The 26,589-nt window shown below is 38.3% G+C and overlaps 1 protein-coding gene across 1 annotated transcript in view; it reads right to left on the reverse strand.

Moving 5' to 3' along the window:
• Window positions 1-13,230: 13,230 nt before the first annotated feature.
• The window catches only part of LOC135241979 (cadherin-11-like), a 48,370-nt gene continuing 35,011 nt past the window's right edge, over window positions 13,231-26,589 (reverse strand). Inside the window, exons 3-12 of the mRNA XM_064312813.1 lie at window positions 26,093-26,387; window positions 24,839-24,958; window positions 23,215-23,382; window positions 21,314-21,501; window positions 19,642-19,895; window positions 18,405-18,541; window positions 17,825-17,946; window positions 17,473-17,590; window positions 15,709-15,960; window positions 13,231-14,776 (exon numbers count right to left, since the gene is read on the reverse strand). Of these exons, the coding sequence (XP_064168883.1) occupies window positions 14,280-14,776; window positions 15,709-15,960; window positions 17,473-17,590; window positions 17,825-17,946; window positions 18,405-18,541; window positions 19,642-19,895; window positions 21,314-21,501; window positions 23,215-23,382; window positions 24,839-24,958; window positions 26,093-26,387 (2,151 nt within the window). The 3' untranslated portion in view covers window positions 13,231-14,279. The remainder of the gene's footprint in view (window positions 14,777-15,708; window positions 15,961-17,472; window positions 17,591-17,824; window positions 17,947-18,404; window positions 18,542-19,641; window positions 19,896-21,313; window positions 21,502-23,214; window positions 23,383-24,838; window positions 24,959-26,092; window positions 26,388-26,589) is intronic.

Below are 26,589 nucleotides of genomic sequence, written 5' to 3' on the forward strand. Positions count from 1 at the left end.
ACAACTTGTTAAAATTCTTGGATTGTAATTGTGGTTGGAATGAAAACCAGCATACACAGTGGTACTCCAGGACTGAGGTTGGGAACCACTTCAATAGAGAAGTGGCAGGTAACAACATAAATAAAGGAAACTCTCGGGCAGGGATACTCAAATCTGGACCTCAAATTGAAATCCGACCCTGGTTTTCTCCCCCCCCCCAGGTAATTAACTGAACAATTGGTGCTGATTGGCCAGACTGTATTCACACCTGACTCCCAGGTCAAGGGAGGGTGGAAAACCAGCAGTTCTTGGACCTCGAGAGCTGTGATTTGAGTAACAGGGCTCTGGGGATTAAATGCATAATGAAAGCTGTTGCTTACACACAGGTGTGGTCCTTGAGTTAATTAAGCAATTAACATTCCAGCATCTTCACAGTTGTGCATAAAAATTTTGGGCTGGGCCAGTTTGCCATTATTTTGGCTACTGTTGGTGCTGTGACTTTGAAAGAGGGGGGTGGTTATGAGATTTTTCATTTTTATTATTATTATAAATGCATTCTTCAGTTTTTAAGACTTGAACTTGCTCAAAGTAATCCAACAACCAACAGGGCAATTGGGCTAAAAGTAGAAACACCTCAACCATAATGTCTGCACATTAGTTTGAGATCCGAGGTAAAACAGACAATGAACCCTGAATCCCCAAAATCAATCTAGAGGATGAGCAGGCCGTTTAATCAAGAACAATTTTTTGTATTTCCTTTATTTTGGTAGTTGCCTGCATTTTACACAAGACTCCGATTTTCAGGAATAGAATTTCAAAACGAAAAAATGTTATGAAAGATTTGACAATGATGCGTATAAATGTTGAATGAAGGACAATGCCACTCTGTAGAGGACCTGTTACACACCTTATTTTTGTCATTTTACTGGACAAATACAAAAATCTATTTAAAATGAAGCTATGTAATAGACTTTATAAATGTAGTTCAATGCTCATTAGGGTAGTTTGTTTCCTGTTAATATGACTTGTTCAATTGAGTAGATGACACATTGCCAATGAAGTCTGCACCTCTTGTGCTTGCAAGAAGAAAATTCACCACCCTACACACACCTGCACTGTACTTTGATCACTGATCTTTGCATTTGGAAAAGAGGGTGTGTTAAATGCTAGTAAAGCAAGATACAATGCTCCTTGTGTTTTATGTAGTGTATCTCTTCCTTGTGTAGTCCTGTTAAGTTGATGTACTCAAATGAGTTTCTGATGTGAATCATAGCATGAAAATTGGGATGCTGGATGGGTCTTTCTGCTAAGATCCTGTGCCAGAGAATAGATGTGCCCAATAGCCTAGTCGTGCCAGAACTGACCATGGGAAGCATTTGTGTGTAATCATAATTTTCTTCACAAATCAGCTTTACGTTATCACAATTTTATTATAGACGCGCTAAGACAATGAACAAAAAAGAACATTCATTGTGATTAAACAAAGGAAATCCAATGTGCAGTGTTCATTTAAGAGAAGGATCTTGTGATTTGATCATAAATAGGAATTAATTGACCACTGCTACTATTTATAGTTCTGTTCATGCCTGGAAACCTAATTGAAATTTAGGATACAATTAAATATTGCTGCAGGAAGGCTATTGGGAGGCTAATGGGAATTGTGAAAGCTCTGGTAAGACCATGAACCCATAAGGATAGAGAAGGGACCTGTCTTGAGTTTTCATTTCTTCATGGTATTCTTAGGCAGCACACAGGTAACTGTGAGACCTGGAAAGAAATCATCTGCATGTAAAATAAGGAGAGAAATATGCTGGTTCTCAAACTCCCCATAAGTATGCATTCTGACTCTGTGCAGGTGGTCAGCCAAATGCACGACGGAAGGAACAAGATGAGCATAGCCTAGGACATGGTAAAGACTACCAGTTCAAGGTATATTTAATTGTAATTTTAGTAGTTTTCATACAGAATTAGCAGAATACTTTCTCATACAAAAGGGAATTTGTTTCTATATGCATATACCCTAAGTTAATTTAACTACATAACAGCTTATGCTCCAGAAGTTTACATACAATGTTCTACATCTGATTGTTTAAAGGGGTTCCATTTCATCAATATTTCTGGAATTACAAAAACCTCCTCATTAGAATCATCCATTATAACCATCCTTATTTAATGCTATTTTATTTCGTTCCTTTTTATTTGGGCTGGTGATTTTCTGTAAGCCCATATCTACTAAAACCAAAATAAGTGTTAGGAGTTTGTAGGAAGTGCAATGAAGCAACATGTTAACAGCTTGTTCTCATGTCCAACATGGAGAGGGTTTTAGTTTAATTTGGGGAGTTACAAAGAAAACCCAAACCACTGCAACAGGAGTTTTATTTCTGAGTGTAATTTTTCACCAGTGTCACAGACTGTTATATTCACACTTAGGAGGTTGTAAAATAATAATAAAAAAAACAGTAGCAATTACTGTGAGCATCCAAGAGTACAGTTCATTTTTAATGGGACAGTGAAGCAAGGCTGTAAAATGCAAGGTGTGTAAGCAGTGGCATGGCTTGCAATGCTTATACTACAAAATAATGTGTACACCTGTTCTCACTCAGCACATACAACGTCTTATTATTTTTATTCTTATTGTACATAAACACCAGTAATAACAAAGCCCTGACGGATCAGGGAAAGTAACTTTGACAGCCATTCAAAAATCATCTGGCACAGTTAATATTGTCCCCCTGATTCTTTCAGCCAATACCTTTAATCCATGGCTGGCTGATGCCTTTTGTAATGGCAAATCAATTTACCACTGTTACCACTAAGGTACTACTGCATTTTCACAGTCAATAATGTTGCTTTGCTGCTCTACTTATGGGATCTTCACATCCCAGTCATGAATACTCATATTATAAGTTGCAACAAATTGGAATGTTCCTCAGAGCTTTCAGTGCTAATTCATATGTTTAAGTCCTGTGTCAATTTTTTATTTTTATTTTTCCTGATGAAAAAGCATGTTGTATTTGCTAGGGTAGATGTGTTGTAGGCCATATTCATGACTATCTCTGGTGAAATGATGTCTAGCAGATAAAGTTAGTCAGGATGCCTCAAATTCATCTGGCTAGCTACCTTAACAAGCAGCCAGCTAGAATTTGTGTTTGCCATAATTGTATGTTGTCGTAATGTTGGCTAGCTACATCTCTGAATATTTTCATTTGTCATTCCTCCTCACTTCAAGTTCTGACATTGTACTGGGGTTTAACATCAATACCTGCCACACTAGGAACCTCTTCTCCATGTTCTGTTGTAGGCCTACTTGTTCTCTTCAAATAGCACAACACGTTGCATTGAGAAATTATTTATACACAAGGAAGTTCTTCGGAATAAATTGTGTTGACATTATTTTCATGCCTCATGTTTACTGTCTGTCAGTGTCAACCAGAGTGTCGGCTATTGGCCAGTGAAGCGGAGGTGGGTGCTCCATTTGGTTCAATCTGAGTAATCTTACAAATGAGGATGGTGGGGGAAAGAAAAAAACAAAACTTTTTTCCCTTTTCATTCCAAAGGTGTCCCATGGGTTTCTGTTTAAATGTTTTTTATTTTATTTCTTTTGTATCACCCCCGGGATGTCAGGACACTGTTAGTCTCAAGCCCTGAGGTTATGCCTCTAAATTTATACTGTAGTTGTTGGTGAAGTTTGAATATGCAAGGAATTCACATTTAAGATCCATCATACAGGCTCACACTCCTTTTAGGCTGTACATTTTATTTGCTCATGACACATCTTGCCTGCAGCACTCACAAGGAAGACATTCCAGCTGGCAATGGTTGCTGCACGTTGAGCTTGTGGGTCAATGTGATTCTAGATTAGACTTCCTGACTCTGCTGTGTAAGAATGCTTGAGCAAATACTGGTCTGGTGGGCAGCATACCATGTCCTTTCCTCTTTTGTCAACATATGTCCTGCTGGATGTCTACCACTGTCCTCTTTACTCATTGGTTTAGAAAAGGCTGTCTGCACATAAAGGGGGGAGCGACTCAGAAACGATTTCTTGGGCCATGAAAGGCTACCAGATTTCAGTGTTTACTCAGCTGGTTTTCCCATAGTGAATGGTTGCTATTGCTGTTTTAAACTATGCTTTCTTTCCTCCGGAAGTCGAGAGGCTGTAATTTTCCCTGTCTCCAAAGTTAGCCCAAACAGCCTGTTGCCAGTACTTGTGGGCTTTTAACTTAAATGCATAGCCCTAGTAGAGATGTGAGGTCTGAAGTGCCTTTAACAAATTTATGGTCTGGGGAAACCCTATATATTGTGGAATTGTACCTTTTTAAACTACAGGTATTTTTGAAAACAACACCATCCCAAAATCATAATTGTCTGTATGGACAGCGAGGTCTGATCATAATATATTCAGTTTATAGTTGTGTCAAATGATTTGGATCTGATTTACTCAAACTTACTTACATTTAAAATGAACTAGTATATTCAATATTTGTCCATTTGTTTAAGGTCAACAATTATGCTACTTTTAAAAACAAATTGTTTTAATACCTCTTGAAATTCAAAGTTAAAGACATGAATGTATTGGTCATGGCTGAATTCCTATTGCCCAGCTTTATATGAAATGTGGATAAAAACATAGAAATAAAAAATAGCACTTGAACATATTTAAATGTGTATTTCCACGAATACATATCTGTGTTAATACTTCTGTTCTGAGGAACCTATTTATGTGTAAATGTGCAAATATGCAACTATGCAAACCAATGCAAGCAAAAACTGATAAAAATGTAATAGAAATGTACCACTGCATAATTTTTTGTTTTTATTTAGTGATTTTTAAAGTGCACAGGAATATCATGGGCACACAGACAAATAAATAAACATGTATGGACCTGTCAATTAATCCCTAAATGCCAATTTAATGATTTTCTTTTTTTTTTCCATTTGCTTTTCAAGCAATACATTTTGTGTTTTTTTTGCCAGAAGGCTTACTGTAAGAGCTAAGTCCATATGGACAACATTGTACTTTTTCCAAACTAATGAAAAAAAAAACAAAAAAAGAATAAATACCATTTGAAGATTGGAAATAAAATGAAGAATTATATAATCTTGTAAGGGTCCATGTTAGACCATCTGGAGATACTGTATGTTACTGAGGAGTGTTGGGATAATGGAGAATTACACAGAAATGTTTTTTCTATGAAAATGGACTACAGCATTCATCCATCAATGGCAGTACTGAGTCTCACTGAAAATACTGTAATTCCTGAAGATGTGACCAAACTGCGGCTGATGCCCTAAAAAATGCATGCATCACTCAAAGGACAAAATAACAAAGATTTTCTTACTGGAATTGTACACACAAAGTATCACTTGTATCAAAGCTGAAGGTATTCTAAAATCTCCTGATGTAGATCTTATGTATATAGTAAATTCTTTATACATGTACATGTCATATAAACCACATTGGTTTAAAATACAATGTCTATGTGGGTGCATGCATGTCTATCAATAGATGCATTTACAGTAGAGTATAGCTGTTTTCCTTTATCATGTTCACAAGATCCTTAAGCTTAATTTGCTTAAAGTACATTTCATTAAAAAAACAGTATGGGGACAAAGCACATGGTGATTCCTTTCAAAACATCCAGGATGTATTGCTACCTCTCGCCCAATGAATACTGGTATAGATAGAAGGTTAGATAATGGATGGATGATCATAAACCATCCACATTTTTGTTTGAGCTGTGCCCCTCAAAAGTTTTCGGTGCACTAAGCCCCTGATGATGCTAACACACAGAATAAGCTAACTGGCTATGTAGCTGTTTCGGCTATCTAACACTTGGAGCTGGATATTTACCCAGTTAGCCAGTGTTAATTAGTATAATGGGTGAGTGAATATTTAAAATGTCTAAATATCTAAAATCTGAAAAATAATGTTCATCCCCAGTTACTATCAGTACATTGTGTGTGCCACATCTTATTGAAAATACAATACATTTTTCATGAGAACCTAACTATACCAATGTGTTGGAATGAATTGCTCAATTATTTTATATTATATTTATTTATCTACCTTTCATCACTGTAGTATAGCCCTTGAGCAGTGCCTTTTCATTTATTGTTTAATTAATTAATTTTGCTCAAAAGATAATAATAAATTAATAAATAAATAAATAAAACTGGTCCGCATTGGAAAATCAGTAACATGCATCACAAGGATATACCAGGTTCTCTTATTCCAGCAAGTATCTTCTAACCAGCAAAACTATTCTAAATTTAATCAGATACCATTAGCATGCAGAACTGTCCTCCTGAAGTTACACCTTGTTATTAAGAGCTACAAGGGTATATGTTTTAATTAGCAATACCTCTAGTGAATTGGACTTGTGAGACACTGAAATTAAGTAAAGTTTCAATTAAACTGACAAAAGGCCTAATTGTTTCCTCACAAGCTCTCCTTTGTGGGTCTAAAAATAATCATGTTAAGCTTTCCTTAACCTTACATATCTGGATGTCCTACATAGGAAACCTTTTATCATCCATCGGCCACTGCATATAGGAAAACTTTCTGTATAGTAAATGTTCTGTTGCAGCAGTGTGATCCATGTATGCCACAAACATACATTTTAGAATTTCACCTGCTTGATCATTAGATGTACAGTACATCTGATTATTGAAGAAGGTTAAGTTAACATTGATGGCATCTGTATATCCAAGTGAACAGGCACAAGGTTTTTCTTCTTTTGGAGTTGCTGTAGTGCTATAGTGCCAGCAATATGGGTTTAATGTTAAATTAGCTAAGATGTGTATATATAATTTAAATCAAGAAAAAAAATCATGGCTGTCAGAGTAGACTGTTAAAGTGACAATCTCGAAGATTTCAGTTTTGTTCTCTATGGCGTTGCCAATGGCGAGAAGCGGTAATTGCAGGTGTGTTTTTGGACCTCACTTCCCATAGATCCAACCGGATCCAACCAGTGTCGCCTGTGTGACGTCAGTCAGTTGGCACGCCAACTATAACACTTACTATTTACTGAATAAAAAACGGTTGTTATAAAAGTAATGTTATGTACATACTCATTCGTTGCCTAACATTAGGCTAACTCAAGATGTCTTTACACTGCCGAGCCAGGTTAAAATGCCATAGCAAACCTGGGGTAGAATTAGTGATGATCAATTTCTGCAAACGTTCTTTATCCACCTTTTGCCCAGTATGAACATCTTTACACTGCAGAGAAGAATTTGCGGGATTCGCTGTGGCTCGTGCAATTATGTATCTCGTGCACAATAAGCAGTCTTTTTCGTGAATGATTTTTGTGTGGTATTTTTGAAACAACTGCCTTGCAAAATGTTACCCCTGGTGTTTCTGGTTTTGCTAGCTAAACTGTTCGAGAATAAAGCTGAGCTGGGTGTTAAATTAGCAATCAGAACAAGAAGAATAAAACAAAAACAAAGGAGATTTCATCAAAAAGGGCATAAAGGCTGAAGGAACATATGAGGAAGCGTAATAAAATAATAACAATGCTAATCCATACTGCCGTATTCTTTTATTTAGTTTTCTCCTGCATGACGTCTTCAGAAATCAGACCCGGCTCTGCTCCACATACCCCGGATTTGTTCCGATCATTATAATATATTGATGAACACGATGGCAATGTAAATAACGATAACGTTAAGGCCAGTTCAGATCAATGATTCGCAACGAGGCGAAGCAGTTTTAGAATGTTGCAGAGAAAATTGCAGCGGTGTGAACTGGCTAGTAGCAGAGCCGTTGCCTGCCCTGAGGTTTTAAAAGACTGTCCTTGTCAAATCACCAAGTGCAGTTTTAGAACGTTTACAATCAGACATCTTGGAATTTTGCAAGTTGCACACAGTCTTGTTGTGAATCATTGATCTGAACTGGCCTTAAGTTAGCTACACTGCAACGTTGCAACAAGGTAGCATTGCATTCGAGAGACGGTTTGCGAGGTTTGTACTGGTCGGTAGCGTTAGCTAGCGTTTTTTTTCTAATTGTTAGCCGACATTAGATTGTGTTAATTACATTAGCTAGCTAGCTAATGCAACGTTACCTGATATGAGAGATGGATACTGTGCGCAACGTCTAAACTAATGTTGTCTTTCTTGACATGGTCCGGTAGCTAGCGTTAGCTGTGCAAATAGCTATGTAATTTAGTAAAGTTCGTCATTAAATGTAATACGAAAGCTACATTAACAAATAATATGATCTCTCATGTTACACAAACTTTTTAGGGTTACATAACTCCCCCAACCCCCCCTTTCTCTGTTATTGTAACGCATGCAGACACCGGAAAAAACAGTACGGCGCTCACACACAAGTGAGTTGAAGAGCGAGCCTGTTGCGTTAGTTCCGCCTACCCTCTCTGGCGGACCAACCACTGATGGGTGATGAAAAACGCGTCACTAACTGTGCGCCACTTGTGATTTTTTCCCGGGAATGTCACCACAGACACCAAGTTTTTTAATCATGAATTATGATAATAATAATAGTATAAATGAATATAAAAATAGGCTCAATCACCATTGTGTTACCCAATTCAGCGATAGATAGTGACTTAAAAGAAATTTATTTTAATGAAAATCTTCGAGATTATTACTTTAAAGAACAGGAAACATCAATTCATTTTAGGAATTTGTAGCTGCTACTTATTTTCCTACATTGCTCTAGATATTATGTTAGGATGATTATTAAGTGATCGTTCAGTAAATGGACCTAGATCGCAAAACCAAGAAATGTACAAAATGGCAGAAATGATACAGAAAAAGTAATAATATTGCTTAAAAATAAAAGAAAATGACAGGATATGACCACCAACTGTTGAAGCAATGAGTAGTAGGTACTGTACCTCTGGTTGAGGAAGAAAGATACCCTTTTAGGTCACAGAGTGTAACAGTATGAAAACAGAAAGACAAAAGGATAGTAAAGGCAGCAACAGTTCCTCCAGCATGATGATTATTTTTATTTTTAAGGGCTCCATTACCATTGTTGATTGTCTAATATACTGCTGAATTTTTTGTGTGTTTAGTGGGGATGCACCGATTGATCTGCCACCGGCCGATAATACTGAAATCGGCCATTGACCGATAGTTTGAAAACAACCCACGGACAGATTTGATTATGTCCTATCAATCAAAAGAAAACAGTCTATTGTTTATGTATAATTCAAGATTTGGTTTTCATTTTCCTGTCTGATACAAAATTATTGCATTTTGTTTTCCATTTTCAGTGTTTCCCCCTCGGACCTAATTGGCTGCCAGGCATAAAACCTTTTCAGAATGCCGAAAATTACACCAAATTTCTTTTCATTGGGATTATTGGGATCATCAATAATCATTATGGCATTTGAAATGTGAATCAACCTCTGTGTTGTTGCCTGGGAAATTTGACGAGTGATAGCAAGAGTGCTGACTAGATAAATGTATAATGTGGTGCGCTGTTTTCCTTATGTGGTTTCACATAGTTGCCAGGTCCCTTCCAAACCGAAACTCCAGCAAATGGTAAGGAGAAGAAATGGGTGTTTCTACAATTTCAGAAATGATTCCCCTGATGTAATGCACAGTATAAATTCCATCCGCATTGCCTTAGAAGAATACAACGAGGAGAATACATCTCATATTTACATGCATGCGCGCACACACACACACACACACAGGTATCAAAACCAGCAACACAGAAATAGGAATTAGTATGTCACACAGTGGCTCTCTTCAGAGCCTTTTCTTTCTTCTTCCTGCCTCAGATGCAATGCAGACACCACAGTAAATGTCTGCAGAAAGATACTATTGATTTATGGTTCCCTGGGAAAATTCTGACACTTTTTATGGATCAGAGAGATAAGAAACAGCCAAAAGACTGCTGGAGTGCATCACCTGTTTCTCCGTGTGGAGGAGATGCAGAGGTCAGGAGCACTGTAGGAGCCAAAGGAAGAATGTGAGAACTAACCTGGGGGGGGGTGCCGGGATAGGATACTCACAGGCATGCCTCCGCTAAATAAAAATAAGGTTCAGCAAGGAGTGTTCCCTGTTGAATTGAAAACATAGACAGGGGGCCCAGGAAAGGTGCCACCCAAACGCCTGTGCTAGGAGACTGTGAGTAAGGCTTGCATTAGCTGACACCTCATTTATTTTGATGGGTCTAACAAAATGATGGATATATTCAGTTCTGCATGTGGTAGAGCGGGAGTCTATACCCTTGTCCCGGGGACCTGCAGGGTCTGCCAGTTTTTATTGCTGCTCCTATCTGATCAGTTAACGTAGTTCATTACCTAGTGAACTTGTTGACTCACCTCCCTTTTGTGTATGGAAAATGGTTGATGATTTTAAGATTAAGTCAAAAACTAGCACACCTTGTGACTCTCCTGGACTTGGAGTGATGATCCTTATGTTTGGAGCCTTCAATTGGAACATTATTTGTATCCATAGTACTAAGTATCCCCACAAAGGGACCTTACCGACTGGTCAAAACCAGGACTGGCATTCATTTCTTAACAAGGTGCAGCCAGAGACCACCTGTTCCTGCTGAAATTATGCATTATTTTTCATTGCATCTAAATAGATAAGTCTGCAGGGACTCTAATGTTGATTAGAAATAGCAGTAAACTCTGAGGCTATTCTACAAAATTAAATCCTCATGTTAAAAACCTCATCAATCCTTTTCTTGGTAAGAAAGGGCTTTGCAGGGATTAGCAGAAGAACAGGATTGTAATGCATCAAAAGCAACGGCCAGAAGCACAAGCCTTTTCATTCCGGGAGATATCGCCGATCTGTACGCATTACAGAGGTTTGCTCCGCCTTCACTTCAGATTGTTTTCCTGTTATCGGTCATTTTGACATTGTTACAATGCTTTATGGCTTAAAACAAGCACAGCACAAGCAATATCGCTCTGACTAAATGTTTGTGCTGCTATTTTAAATGTGGATATGTTTGATTTATATTGCTATTCTCTGGTAGATAAAATGAGTCAAAGACAACATACTCTTGCACTGAATATTATCACTTATTGCCAAATGCTTAATGATAAATCAAGATATATTTATCCTAAATAACTCAGGTATTTGTGGACCTTTACAAAGGCATTGCATTGTCTTCAGGGTTAATAAAAGTGTTTGGTACAGAATATACCTGTATAAAGGACAGCTAACAGCTGCTAGCATTTACTGCAGGCAGGATTACATGTAAAGTTGCTCAGGACAATTTCAGTTGCATCTTGTGACACATGCATATATTAACACATGTTACAAAACATCATCCAATTCTTGACTGCACATTATTATTCATGGAAAGTGTGAAAGACATGCAAGACAAGTAAGATGGATGGAAGAATCTGTGTATGTGTAAGTGAGTGTCACACTTAAGGTGTATTTTAATAGCATGACATGAGAACATGAGATGAGATGCACTGATAAGAGGAGCCAGTAGAATGTGACCAAAACCTTACGAGTACCCAAAGGGATAGCCCCACTATCCTTTTAATTAATTGTGGATTAAAATACCTATTGTACCTTTAGGGCATACCTACATGCAGGCAATAAGCCATCGCAAATTACACAAAGAAGGAGTAAAGCTGATGTGGTGGCCATTCTCACTGTGTGAAATTATGCTTTTGGGAAACATCACCCCAGTTATATGACATTAAATGCAGAAAAAGGTCCTGGTTTTCTTTTTCTTCAATAATAAAATGTATATTTTTGTGCTTTTGATCTTTAATACAGCACCATGGCTGGGACAGATTGAGAGGGAGGGAAGTATGCCCTCCCTGTTTACCTCTGCTTTCCCAAGGGAAATTGGTTGCAAGCCTCATTCAGGTGCAGTGAAGCTCAATTTTATTCTCTTCTTCCCATTTTTTTTTCCCCAAAGTGCATTGTGACCTTTAGCATACCTTGGAGACTGAGGTTGAAAAGCTCATATATATATATATATATATATATATATATATATATATATATATATATATATATATATATATATATATATATATATATATTATATATATACAGTATACATGCACAGTGAGCTCCACAATGTTTTGGACAGCGCCATTTTTATTTCTTGATTTGGCTCTGTACTGCATTTTAAACTTGTAATCAAACTATTCTTGTGTAGTTAAAGTGCAGATCTCAGCTTTGATTAAAGGGTAATGTAATATATTTTGGTTTCACCATGTAAAAATAACAACACTTTATACATAGCAAACATCATTGACATGTAGTTAAATACAAAAGTACTGGGTCAGTTGTATCAAATGCATTGTTTTCCCTCCGTACTAATAAAATTTGTACTTCAGATCAAACAATGACTATGAAGCAAAACGTGTTTGCTTTTATTTATGGTGTTTTTTTTGTTGTTTTTTTTAACAGACAAACTAATAATTACATCAGTGCAATTCACTGTGTCAAGTCAGCATAAGTATTGGGACAAATGACCATTGGCTGTTTCAAATGTAATTGATTTACCATATTGCTCTATTTATAAATGGAAAGCTGTGAGTGTCAGGGCATGGGTTATATCCTTATAAAGTAGATTCTTCAAATGCTTCTAAGGTAAAAGGTAAAAGACAAGAGAACTGAATGTGCAAGCCAGAGAACTGTGTATGGCAACCAAGAAAGCTATTGTGCGGATGAAAGAAAAGATAAAAATCTAGTGCAGAATATTTATGTATTTCAACGTGAACAGTATGGAATGTCCTTAAGTAGAAACTGAAGAACCTGGGAATCACCAGCGATCAGGCTGTCTGTGGAAGACATCAGATGACAGGGTGATTATAAGAGCTGTGAAAAAAAAATCATAAATTGTCTCCATTGGATTGGATTATTTTCCTATCTTAGTGATACATTTTTATTGTAGCAAGTTAAGTCTAGCTAGATCTTCTAATTTTCTAATTTTAGATACGATAGCTAGCATAGGTCAGAGCACCACCAAGTTATTCACAAAATGACATTAAGATTGCTTCTGCAAATGAATGTCCAAAGTGAAACTGTATGATTATGGTCAGCTAGCTAATGTTAGTCAACTTTTCATAGATGGTAATGTAGCTGACGTGGTTATTTACCAAGGGATTAAATAAGATAGGAGATATCACGGAATGATCTCTGAGGCCATTGAGTTTGACCATTTTTCCATCATTTGCTCCTTGTTTCTCCTGTTTTATTTAGCAGCTTTTAGGACACACCATACAACATAATTATATAGTTTACTGCTAAAATATTGGCCTTGTTTTACAGATTTGTTAACCCCATTGATAATTTTATAAAAAGCATTTATTTAAAAGTATTCCGCTTCTTAGACTGAAGCACATATTAAAGCAACAGTACAATGTTCTTAAAATATAAATTTGATGTAACATTTTCTTACATGTTGAAATACTGGTATTTGTATGGTTAAAAAAAAAACTTAAGCATTTGTACCAATAGGTACCATCAAATTGACAGAAATTAGGCATTTGCTGAAACAAGACAAAACAAAATTTTCGCATGAGGGAGATTAACATACAGTAATAATGAAGAAAGACAATTAAACAACAATGATAATCAGTAATAGCATTATCACAAAAAAAGAATCAATGGGCACAGATCTGATCCCCAAGGGACACTGTTTTGTACATGTTATATGGATTTTACCTTGCTTTAAGATATTTTCAAGTTACAAAAAATGTACCGCGCAGCAACAGTGTCCATTATTTAAGGCGATTTGAGCTCACAGCTTGTTACTTGTGATCTGTACTTCATTTGGCGGAAGTGGGGATTTCTTTTGAATTTGACAGAAGACTGAGAAGAGTCTTCATTTTCGTTAAATCCATCATTTTGTGGTTGTTAAAAAACTTTGTCAAAAACTGCACTGTTTGCAAGTTGGACGTGCTATACAAGTGACCATTCTGTTTACTTTTCCATTTTTTTTCATATAAGGCAACCATTTTCCCACTGTTTCAACAATTCCAAGTCATTCAATGAGCAAACCACCACTCTGCACACATTTTTGTAAAATCAGACCTGTAGCAACAAAAAATAAAAGAAAATGCTGAGCATTAAAAAAAAAAAAAATCTTTCCGTAAAAACTTTCTTATCTGTCAGATTTCCACTTGCCACTCCAGACCTCAAAAGTGTCTTTGTCTTTTGGCTTCCTCTCATCACCTGGTCCAAATTCAGTCCCCTCATAAAAATATAGTATACTATAAGTATACATAATACAAAAAAAATGAAAAGTTTACTATAAATAGATGAAATTGTGGTATACTTATAGTAAACTTCACACACTACATGTTACAGGGGCACTGAATGATATATCTGAGGTGTTAAGAGTTGTCATCATTAGAGTCTTTGGTGCCATAGAGATCTGCCAGCTTCTTGAAGCGTGGGCCCCAGCTTTGGAGGTAGTCGTAGTCCAGGTCCGAGTCTGTGGTGACTGACTCCAGTGAGCTGAGCGAGCCGGCAACAGAGCCACGCCCTTCATAACCGTAGATCTGGATCGAATCGTAAGGCGGAGCAGTGGGGTCGTCGTCCGCATCTGAGATGCGGGTCTTTATGAAGTCGTCTACGTCCACACTGCTGGCCACTGCTGGCCCTTCTAGCCGGAGAGGGTACTGCATCTCAGGCTTGATGTCCTTCCTGGGTAGGAAGCCGTTGGCACCATCAGGGTTCTGCAGTGTGGCGATGTCAAAGGCCTCCGTGTCCTCCTCGCCACCACCCTCATCATCGTAGGTGATGATGTTCTCCCGGATGTCCTCCTCCTCAAACACGATTAGGGGCTCCTTTTTCTGACGGCGCAGAGCCACAAACAGCACCACGATAGCTGCCACGAGACAGAGAGAATAAAGGTCAATTTCACACCTTTATTTATTGAAACTATTTGCAAAAAATGTACCACCAGAGGGAAAACAATCAGGTGTGAGTTGGGTGAGGTTGAAGAGGAAATACTGTTTTATTTTACAATATCAAGATCTCTGCACATATTACATTTTTTTAAGTAGGTATCCCTGTCTATTTGAGCAAGAAGATCACTAAAAGCTCCAGTGAACTTTTTTAAGGAATGTTTTTTTTTTTTGCATTATTTTTATATAGCAATATTACCTATTTACAATTTTGTACATTTAATGGTCAGCTTGTTTCCATGACTATATGTATGCACAATGCGCCTGGTGAAAGTTTTACTGGTATTTTGATGATTTGTGAATATGGAAATAAGTGTGTTTGAGTGTAGTAGCCCACATACTCCTAATAAAATACTAGCAAATGTATTTGGCAGTTTAAAAATTCTACTATTTTAGTTCAATCCCTGTTGAATTGTATTCATTTACCACTGAGTAATGTATCTGAATTAGTTCTATAAATGCTCATCTGTGTTTAATGCAAATGCATCAAGCTTGCAGTCACTCTGGAAAAGGGTGTATGGCAAACAAAGTTTATTCAGTTATACTGTAAAGCAATGAAACATCCGTCATGTAAATGCTTCATTTACCTTTACCCAATAAGAATACTATCTAATGATGTGAATTGTCTAAGAAAATGAAAATATATATTGAGACAAATAAATACCAAGTCCAACTACAAAAAGTGGCCTCCTGGGCTTTTTTCTGGTGTTCATCAACTGGTGTTCTTGGAGGGCTGTCATGTAAGATGATGTTTCTTATTGTACCGCAGGACACCATGAATCACATGCATATTCTATGCAGGGGTCAAACCCACTGGACCCTTATTCCAAGTTGTTTAAGTAGTAGTGCTCACCCAGAAGTATGACAATGCAGGCCAGTATGGCGATGAGGGCTCCCGTGCTGAGGCCCGCTGGCAGAATGTAGGGCTCCACGTTGCAGGAGAGCATAGTTTCCCTGCTGTCGCAGCTGCACACGCGGATGGTCAGCGTGTTGGTGCTGCTCATGGGAGGGCTTCCGCCATCGTCAATCTCTATCGGCAGCAAGTAGATGTCCTGGGCCATTCGGCTGAAACCTTTCCGGGTCACATAGATACCGGCAGTGTTGTCTGTTGAGAGTGGGGAAAATGTGTGGATTGTAATTATGTATTCAAACAGGTGAAAAACACAGTAATTATCTGTAGACTACAAGACAAAGGAGCTGTTATTTCTAGTTCGTATGGGTATAAGAGAGACAAATAAGCATATATAATGGGTGAAAAACATTAAGATTTGAATATCTTAATCTTGTAATCCTCTTTAAAATGGTTACAATTCATATAAAAGTATCAAAATGTATCTTGGATAGTTGTATTTGTTTTATCTTAGGTTGTGAGAGGATAAATATACTTTTACTTTTATACTGATACTTTTACACTTTGGTGTACTGAAAGCATGCGTTTGAACAGCTTCTTTTGATGCTCAATACACTAAGTACATCAGAAATGTGTCAAGATTGACTGGAGAAATAAAATGATATGCTGAAATAGATTAGGTTGAAAATCCCCTACTGAATGTGAGTGAGACATGCATCTCTGTCAAATAGAGCTAAAATGAGCACCAATTTGAAATGATTGCTCCCTCCAGATAAAACCAGCGAGGCTGGACAGGCCTAATCACTCTCACTCACATTGTTGGATTTAGAAATCGCTTCCGAAAAGCCCTCATTTCCCTTCTCATTAAACAAGATCAAATGGCGGAAGAGACATCTCACAGCACAGACACCTCTGCAAACACAGTGGTACAACTTGGAACAGCCTGAATTGATTTTACTTCTGACCAGCACATCCCCTTTAATGGCAATTAGGGTGCATTCTGGGTACTCAGAAAAACACAGATACAGAGCTGGTTTTTAACTATTATTTAAGTTGGAAGTATTTTCAAAACAGGATTGAACCATGTATGACGAATGCACCAACATGCTTCCTTTTATAACTTTCATTTTTGTCAGGACTTCATTTTAGAAACAATTGATTGATGCACACCATTATGAGATTGCATGTAATTACCAGCCTAATGATGACGGTACATAATTACCCTCGGCAGCTGTTAAATGTCTCAATCAAAGTCAACAACAACAGAAATGCATTCATTCTAGAAACTGCTGACAGTCTGCGGAGGGGTTTAGGTAAATGCATGCAGTGCTATGCAGACGGAAGGGACTATTTTTTTAATGTATAAAGAAACATTAATTCCATCACTCAGCAGGAAATCCCTGTATCTCACAAAACCCATGTAATCCAGTTCATGATCATGCGGAGGATTCTGAACACACACGGAATGTACAATATTTATTAACTGTCATTTTTTAGTCTGACAATAAATAAATAAATAAACAGGTGCCTAATTTGAGGTTTGATATTGGTATCAACTGCAGAATGTCTTAGAACAAGGGTGTCCAATCTAATCCAAAAAGGGCAGGTGTGAGTGGAGGTGCTGGAATAAAACTAAAACCTGCACCTACACCAGCCCTTTTCAGATAGGATAGGACACGCCTGCCACAGAGCATTCAGACCTTAAAGAAGTGACTGTCATATACGATGCCAATTGTAACCTACAACTACAAAGTGTTGGACACACACCTCTGTTGTCTTTCAGAGAGAAGTTCTGGTTGTTGGCAGCTTCCAGTGCGATGCTGAAACGGAACAACTGTCTCTGAGTCATCTCATCCTTGTCCACCGCGCTGACCGTCTGAATGAGCTGAAACACAGAGTACGAGGAAGGTCTTACTAACCTTTACCATGGACACATTTTAGCTACAGATAACCCATTATCTGTTCACTGTATAATTTTGGAAATACACTAAAACAATTCAGGTGTATTGCACTGAATTATAATGGTGGAGCCCAACCTGGGAATTAAATTTAATTCTTGTAAAGTTCCTTAACCATTAATTCACACTGTGTTTGAATATAAGCATTACAGCAGACTTACTTTGCCAGGTGAAGCATTTTCACAGACAAAAACTTCATACTTGGTGGCAAATTCAGGAGCATTGTCATTCATATCTTTGACTTTGATGTTGACACGAACTTTAGCATCTTGGTGATGCCCTCCTGTACCGAACAACAAAAAACAAGAATTCCTGAATTTATACTTTTTGTCTTTCAGACACTTTTGATGGTAACCTATAGCAGTTAAACGAAGCATTTACTGAGATTATATGAAACACTTTTGTATCCTATTTTGGAACCAAACTCTCATACAGAATAATTAACGTTATTCAAAATTGATATGTGATGCTATATGCATTTTCCAAAATTGCGGCGTCTTCTTAGAGTAAACACTAACAAATCTGAGATGATTTCCTTAAACATGGATGTACTGCTTTCTTCACATCGGCTTTCTCGGAAGTGTTAGTCATAGAAGTCTGAGTCAAAAGCAAACAGCAGTGTGGGCGACACTGAAACCGCACAAGAGCCGCGCGGCTGCCCAGTCAGGAGCCACAGAATGTGAGGAATGTGGGCCCAACCAAATTGCGTCCCCAACCCCCCTTTTGAAAAGCCAGACGTACCAATTTCTGTGGCGCTGACTGAGATGTTGTGCCAGGGCAGGGCCTCACGGTCCAGAAGTCTTGTTGTTCTGATGACGCCGTCCTCGGGGCCGATGCTAAAGAACTGCTCAATGTCTGTATAGCGAGGAATTATGTACCTAAACGGAGAGGCATTGCATGGAGTTGCAGGTGTGTTTGCTTAAATTTACTGTAGCAAGTTTTAGTAGTAACACACTGGCCTAGCCATCTTGGATTATTTTTTTCAAAGTTCAGTTTTTCTGTATACAATTCTACTGCTAAACACTTAGCTCATACTTTCCATTACAAATACGAAGTAAAATTATTTCCGCAAATAAATAAAACAAAGTGCAGTCAATTAAATTTACATCTTAGTCTTGCATTGATCCATGGTAAGTTCATCACAAAAAAGAAAAAAAAGTCATCCAGCCACTAAAACTAAGAGAGAATCCACAAATGGACAGAGATGATTTTTCATGTGTTAAACCATTGAAAGTACCAGGAAATTTATTTTTTTAAATCATCGTGTGATTCACAAAATGCCTGCAGTGGGTGAAAAGTGCATGCAACTTGAACTACCAGGGAATGTGGGTCATGCATATTTTAATTATGTCATCTACATGCATTTCAGCACCAAATTAACTACTTATTCTGCTAATGGGGCTCAATACAGCACACAGAGTCTTAAAGATCAGAGCATGTTTTAACATGACATGAAACCTTGTAGTAATGTAGATCTTTCATACAAAAGATAAAAACAGACATTATTTACCATTACAGGCTGAGTATTACAATAAAATTACAATTTGCCCCTTTCATTTGTATTGTTCTATGATTTACTGTAAGTAGGCTATTTTCATTGTATGGAGACATATTTTGACAGCAGTGCTACTTTAATAAATATTGTTTATTCAAATGGTCCAGTTCTATGAACAGATACAGTAGTGTTCTAATAAATATTGAAAAGGATCAACTTCCGGTTCAACCGATCTCACCTATGGCTCATGTGTTCCTTTTTAAAAAAAATAAGGACACAGTTGAACATAATTTAAATGCGTGTCATGAGATTCACGCTTTATAAAGTAGCATATGTGCCCCACTGTGTGTGTGTGTGTGTGTGTGTGTGTGTGTGTGTGTGTATTGGGGATATTGTCTGATATCAGGAATGATTAATTACCAGTGAAAAGATTAAAAAAGGCACTGATGTGTAGATGTATGGTAGGCAGCCAGTTTTTCACACCTGACAGGACTGTTGGCAACATCCGTGTCTTTAGCGTGCACCCGGCCCACCACTGTCCCATCGGGGGCATTCTCCTCCACCTCAAAGCTGTAGGCGGGTGCAGTAAAGGCAGGTGGTTCATCTGCATCCTCCACCATGATCTTCACGGTGGCTGTGTCCTTGTACGGTCCCCAAGCAATGAAGCGTGGGTCCACGTGCACGTTGGAAGCCTCCACCTTCAGGGAGTACGCTCGCTTGGTTTCAAAATCCACCAACTACAACCGAGAGACACCAGGATAAGTCAATCCGTACCATTCAGTAATTGTTTTTTTTTTCTTTTAAACAAAAATATGGTAGAACTGCAAACTGAAATATGTACATATTCATTCATTGATTATATACTCAGTGTTTATCAATTAATATATAGGCTGAATATTGAAATATTACAGTGTCAAGCAGTTGAGTTGTCAAAAAAATAAATAAATCTGTTGATCTCAGACTTACGTGCACTTATTTGTATAAAATAAAGAGCTAGAGGGCGCTGTTGCAAAAGTAATGTGCACTCTAAAGACAAATATCCTTTGGTGTGCCTTTGGAGGCTGGATTCACATGGTCATATTTATTTATTTATTTATTTATTTTAAACTAAATAAAATAAATGTTTTTACCACTTCAAGAAAATAACATAAAAATATGTGGAGGAGAAACATCCCTCAGAAATGATTGCGCTTCTACACAGTGGACATTTTGCATGAGGAAACCTCCCTCTCCTTTCACACAACGGCTGTGGTCTCTGATTACCAATTTAAAAGAGCTTGCTTTCTCATGCAGTCTCTCACTTGCAAATTACAAAAGTGAGAATGAAAGTTGGTGTGGAGAACCATCTCCAATTTATCCATAATGATTGGTTAACAGTTGTCTACCCTCCCCTATTTTATTCACTTTTTAAATTTCTGTAATGAAATTGCCTTCACTAAAAACAAATGTGACCCAGTTCTTTCCTCCAACAGGTTTGGAGAAGCCTCTTCTGACAGCATGGGTCCCCTCTTCGATCCTTTACTTTGGCACCTAATAACTCTGACAGAAACTAATCAGCAGTAGATAATATCCACAATAATGTCTGCCCGCCTCTTAATATTCAGGCTGTGCTGCCTGCCCGCAGTTGAAAGAGAATACTTGATTAAAATCCCCGCAATTCTGTCAGTAATTTCGACTTTAATTTTCGACAAGCTTTGAAGAGCAAAAGGTGATGATTTCCCAAGAGGTATTTCAGAGAGGCATTATGTTACTGAGGAGAGCAGCCTGGTATCAGAGTGGTGGTAGCATCAGAGCGCTCTGTCTGTCACATCTCCTCCATCAGTTGAATTGGGCCCTGCTGGGATCTGGCCCTCATGTCAGAGAAAGAAAGCCTAGTGCTGTTAACAATTACCACACTTACTCATCTACCCAGTGCCCTTCTGACGTTCTGCATCAAATTATTACATCCTCCCGATACAATTATATGCCTCCTTCCTCCTGCTGTTTTTATTGCTCTGTGTACATAGCACTTATTTTTATTGTTGCAACTCTATGGACTGCGATGGACTCATCTGCTAGGTGGCACCAGCAAAATCTGCTCTTCTTTGCGATACGTTAACAGAGTCGGATGAGAGACATGCGTGAAAAGGCCATCTCTGCCCCATTCCCCTCTTGCCTTTTTCAGTTTGATGACACCCTCGCGAGTCTCGGAGTCGGTGGTGATCTCAAAGACGCCCATTCCGTCACCCTCGATGAGACGATACGTGACTAGTCCGTTCTCTCCGAGGTCGGGGTCCTTGGCCTTCAGCCTCCCTACCTCCTCGCCCACCACCTTGTCTTCTGCAACAGACATCGCATAGACACCTGGGGACAGGGAAGGACACATTTAATGCAATGAAAAACTTATTAAAGCCTATACTAAATAAAATATAACAAGAAATATCTTTTAAACAAAAATATATCTATCCAACCATCCATCATCTATACCCACTTATCCTGAGCAGGGATGCGGGGGGTGCTGGAGCCAATCCCAAAAGAATATATATAATGTTCCCAAATATTCAATGTAATTTAGGATTTTAATTTACATAGATTCTAAGCAATGTAATTTTTTAATTGAAAATGTGTAAATCTGTATAAGTACAATTTATTGTATGATGATTAAAAATTGATGGAAATATACAGTATGTTAATGTACAAGATAAATCATCTTTAGCTGTGATAAGAAAATAATTTCTCCAGTATCTAACCTTTTAATCATCCAATTTCATTTTTGTAAAGCACTTTCTCTTTGTATGTGTAGTATGACTATTTAAGCCTACAGTAAATCAGACAGTGGAGTGCTTAGACCAGAGAACCCTTCAGCTGCCTCACACATGTAAATTTCAGCCAGTGAAAATGTAGCAGGAACGCAGGTCTGCAGACACCTGCCTGCAGCATTGGCAAAGCAAGAGCACCATATGGCTCGCTACCTCCCCTCTTCTTACTGTGAAAGTGCTTGGAGCCGAAAGGCTGCAGCCTCATGTAAAAATACCTTGGATGCAGTAAAGGGGATTTTTAAATGTGGCAAGCTCAGTAAAATGTTTTCCCCTAAGATTATTACTCAAAAGTAGCAAATGCTTTTAGGCCATGTGATCAAACAAAGCACCCTCCAAGTATAATATGACCAATTAATATACTTGGACTGTTGTTGTGGTGTGAATGTCGAACAATATTGTGTAGAGGGAATTTTAATTTGAAGTTTAGCTTCAAATAAATGAATGATGCTACGGACACCGTTGAAAGCTACTTCATTTCATGCTATTGCTTTTGACAAAAAGCTTTTCATTTAAATTAGTCCCTTACATGAATTAAACTAACATTGATTTGCATATAATACATCTGCGGTCCTTTTGTCTGTGGGCAAAGGGCAAGGCATAAATTTAGTCACACAGTTCCTGTTCCATAGCCAATAAGGGTCTGTTTTGTAGAGGGAGCACGCAGGCCCTCTTTATTCCCAGAAAATGACTGCAACCCTGACTGGAAATGCTTCTCCTTTTAAGATTTTTTTTTTTTGTGAGATAATGGAAAGCGAGAGCTAACAAAACAAAAGAAGTGAGAGAAGTTGATGAGGGTGATTTTGGAAGGAAAGAGGCACAAAATATATATGCTCCTACATGCACACACACACACACACACACACACACACACACACATATGAACACACACACGCAGATGCACTAACTTGCAAGGCATGCACAAACAGACACATACATACACATGTGCATGTACAAATTGTCTCTCAGCTGTGTACAGTGAGACCCATCATAAATATTTCACTGGTTTTGTTTTGTCGGTAGTTATTTGCTGTGGAAACATGCATTAATACTAAATATGTATCCAATTAAAAATCTCAGTGTAGCACCCAGCTACACTTTGACATTTGTACAATAGTATCCCATCTATTCCCCAGAGAAGGTCTGAGAAGCAGGATTTCACCACAGGATATTTCATTCAAAAATGGGGCAAGTCACCCAACAGGTGTGTGGACTGTATGATCAGATTCAGGGGGAAGAACCACAACTCTTGGACACTTACTCTGAGGGAACTTCGGTGGATTGTCGTTGACGTCTGTCAGGGTGATCTTCACTTCTGTGGTCCCAGACAGTCCTCCCATGTGCCCCCCCATGTCTTTGGCCTGAATGACCACATCATACTCCTGCCGTGCTTCTCTGTCCATGTTAGGTAGGGCTGTCCTAATAATCCCTGTGGACAGAAGGCATGAAGTCAGAGGGACCTAGACATCTTAAACTAGCCACCATTATCAAGACCACCCTTGAGCCTTGGCTGCAGCTAAGAGGGACTGGGCAAGTATTTTTTATAGTGGACCTCCCAAGAAAATACAATTGCCACTGTAAATTGTATGGGATTAACTTGTGCTTCAAGTACTTCCAGTACCAAATGCAGTAGTAAGAGCACTGTGCTGCCTTTTAAAAGAGATTTTAAGTCAGGCTCCTAAATCACTGTGGTCATTGTACTTATCAAAACAGAGGATGTGTTACTCTATCCAGACCCAACGGCCAGCCTATCCACCTAAACATCTTAGTTTAGCACTACAATTAATTGGCTAGTTACTGTACCCCTTCTCATTCATTACACGTCTTGTTTCAAGAGATTGTAGTTCTGAGAACAGAGCTTTCCCTTAACCCATCTTGGTTGAATTCTATTAAATTCAGTTCAATTCAATTGTATTTGTACAGCAATTTTTACAGAGACACTGTCACACATGCTTTAGAGAAAAACAGGAAATGGGAAAATTGAGAGAAAAAAACTCCCCAGTGGCAATACAAAGCTCATTGGAAAGAAATCTTGGGAGGAACCCAAATATAGAGTAGGAGGCCCTCCTCCACTGGCCAGCCCAGTGTCAATAGTTAGACTGGCTAAATACTAATAGGGCAATAATGGGAAATTAAACAAAGCATATTAAAAAATAGAGGTTAAGAACGTGTTTAAATAATGTTGCTGGGAAAAAGGAGGAGGAGAGGGCTGTCACTACAAATCATACAGGACATTATTATAAGCGTTTATTTTCAATAATGAATCATTAATTCTTGAGTAGACCAGAACAAAACTAGATATGTAATGGGCATGATCCACTTTGTGGTTGATGACCACCTGTATTTATTTATTTATTTATTTAATTTTTACAGAAGTATCTGTTTAATGCACAGGGTTAGGTGTCTTTCAAGCAGTTGATTATAATTGTGTTGTCACTGGAACGGTTATTATACCCAAGCCATTCTTCCTACTAGCAGGCTGACAAAACTTATAACTTAGGAGAATTTTCTGAGAACAGTTGTAGAGTGATTTTTAGCTTAGCTTTATGCTTGAATTGCAGATAAGCCCAAAGCAAATTTGAATTAGAATTTTGGAGGCAATCCAGCAAAATATCTACTGTAGGATTGGTTTACTTGCAGGATTGTCCCTCTCTGAGCTCTCTCCCTTTGTCTAGCAGTTCTAGATGCTTTTTTTGAAGTTAAATTGGTCTAGCAGTGGGCAGATACTCTCCAGCATAACATGAAAAGTATATGAGAGCATGGAAGGCCTACTCTCACACACACTCTCTCACTGTCAATCTCTAATGAGAGAGTAAAATACATTTGATACAGTTAAAAAAAAAAAAAATCCCAATGTCCAATATGAGTAATTTGGAACCACGTGCCTGTTTGTGGCTCCACTGAGAAGTATGGTTGACCCTGCAGGATACTGTAGACCAGCCTGGCGCTGTTCCCGTATGTTGGGTCATCTGCATCTGTAGCAGTCACCTGCATCACTGAAGTACCTTGAAACCAGAAGACCAGAAGATGTGATGAGAGCATGAAGGGCTGCTTGTGAGTAGCTGCCATCACTTGATGCTGGCTTCCAAAGCACCTCTTGGTGTGTGGCACACCAAGATCAATCTGAGACTCGCTACTGATTATTAACTTGTGCTGACATTACGCTCTGGGTTATGCATTGTAACAGTTGGCATTTTATCTGAGCCAAACAAGGTCAGTGGAAAAACAAGCATGTTCAAATATGAATTTATGGGCTGAGAATATGGCAGAATCATTAGACAACACTGATGCATCGTGGTTAATATTCCTCAAGTTCAGACAATGTCCTCCAGAGCATTGCACAGTTTATTGCTTATCAATGAAAGGCAGAAGAAATTACAAGGAGTGAAAATAATTCCCAAAGTCTTGATCATTTCAAATCAATTCACTAGCAGTGTTTACACCAGCCAACAGATCTAAATATATTTGAAATTGGCCTGGCCTAGAATCCTATCCTGAGTCCACAGCAGCATCATTTACATTGTCAGCCAGTGGAATCGCACGGTAACAGATCATTACTCAGCGACAGGCCTGCATTAAGGATGATGTATTGCAGGCAGTTGGGTTCGTACAGCCTGTACTCACACACACTACCACCGTGCTAGCAGCTTAGGGCTGACCAGGCCTGGCTTTTAAAGACCACAGCAATAACAGTCCTTTTTTTGCTGCAGCCTGATTTGAAAAATTCCCACTCTTAAAGGAAATTGCTGACAGCCTTCCAAAGACGCACACAAAACTTCCCAGTGTCACCTATCATCAATGTTGTCACAATCTATGGCCCAAGTTGTTTTCTAGAGTACAGTGGATTTCCCATAACTTTCATATTTGAATGAGATGTTATTACTGGCCATAAAATGGAAAGATTAGAGAATTTTTTGGTCTGGATTCACTCAGCATTTGTCCTTAACTTTGATTTGGGAATACATTAAAGTGTTAATGTTTTTCTTCAAAATATAGTTTGGAAAGTTCAGTAACCACCAAACTGGTAGTAAAGGAAACTTTTGAGACTTGCATTTATTGACTTGAATGTCAAAATTAAGAAATCATTTTAGTTTTATCCATGCATAGGATTTTTTCATCATGGGCAAAACCATACTCACCGACATTGGACATCTCTGGAACCCTGGCATAGTAAGGGCCATGGAGGAACTCGGGTGGGTTGTCATTGATGTCCTGCACCTTGACAATAAATTCTGAGGGGGGCTCCAATGGCTTGTTGGTGTCCCGAGCCACTGCCTGCGCTGTTAGTGTGTATTGGGCCTGCTCCTCCCTGTCCAGTGTCTTTGTGGCATGGATGTTCCCAGTTTTGTCATCAATGACAAAAATGGTGCCCGCGCCTTCCCCTGAAAGAATGTATTTGATGTTCCCATCGCCAGAGTCAACATCTGAATGAAGCTGGAAAGATGGACAGCAGTCAGTATAGACAGTATTGAAACATATGCATTAGTGCTTAAAGAACGACCAATACAAGCCTGGATTCAATCAACATTCGCCTATGGCTTATAAATACAAACGTGTTACATTCTGGCCAATCAGACAGTGATCATTTCTGAACTGGGTTTGTGTGAAAAAACACTGAGCACCAAATACCAAGGTA

This window comes from Anguilla rostrata, chromosome 16 (assembly GCF_018555375.3).
Source record: "Anguilla rostrata isolate EN2019 chromosome 16, ASM1855537v3, whole genome shotgun sequence".
Classification (NCBI taxonomy): Eukaryota; Metazoa; Chordata; class Actinopteri; order Anguilliformes; family Anguillidae; genus Anguilla; species Anguilla rostrata.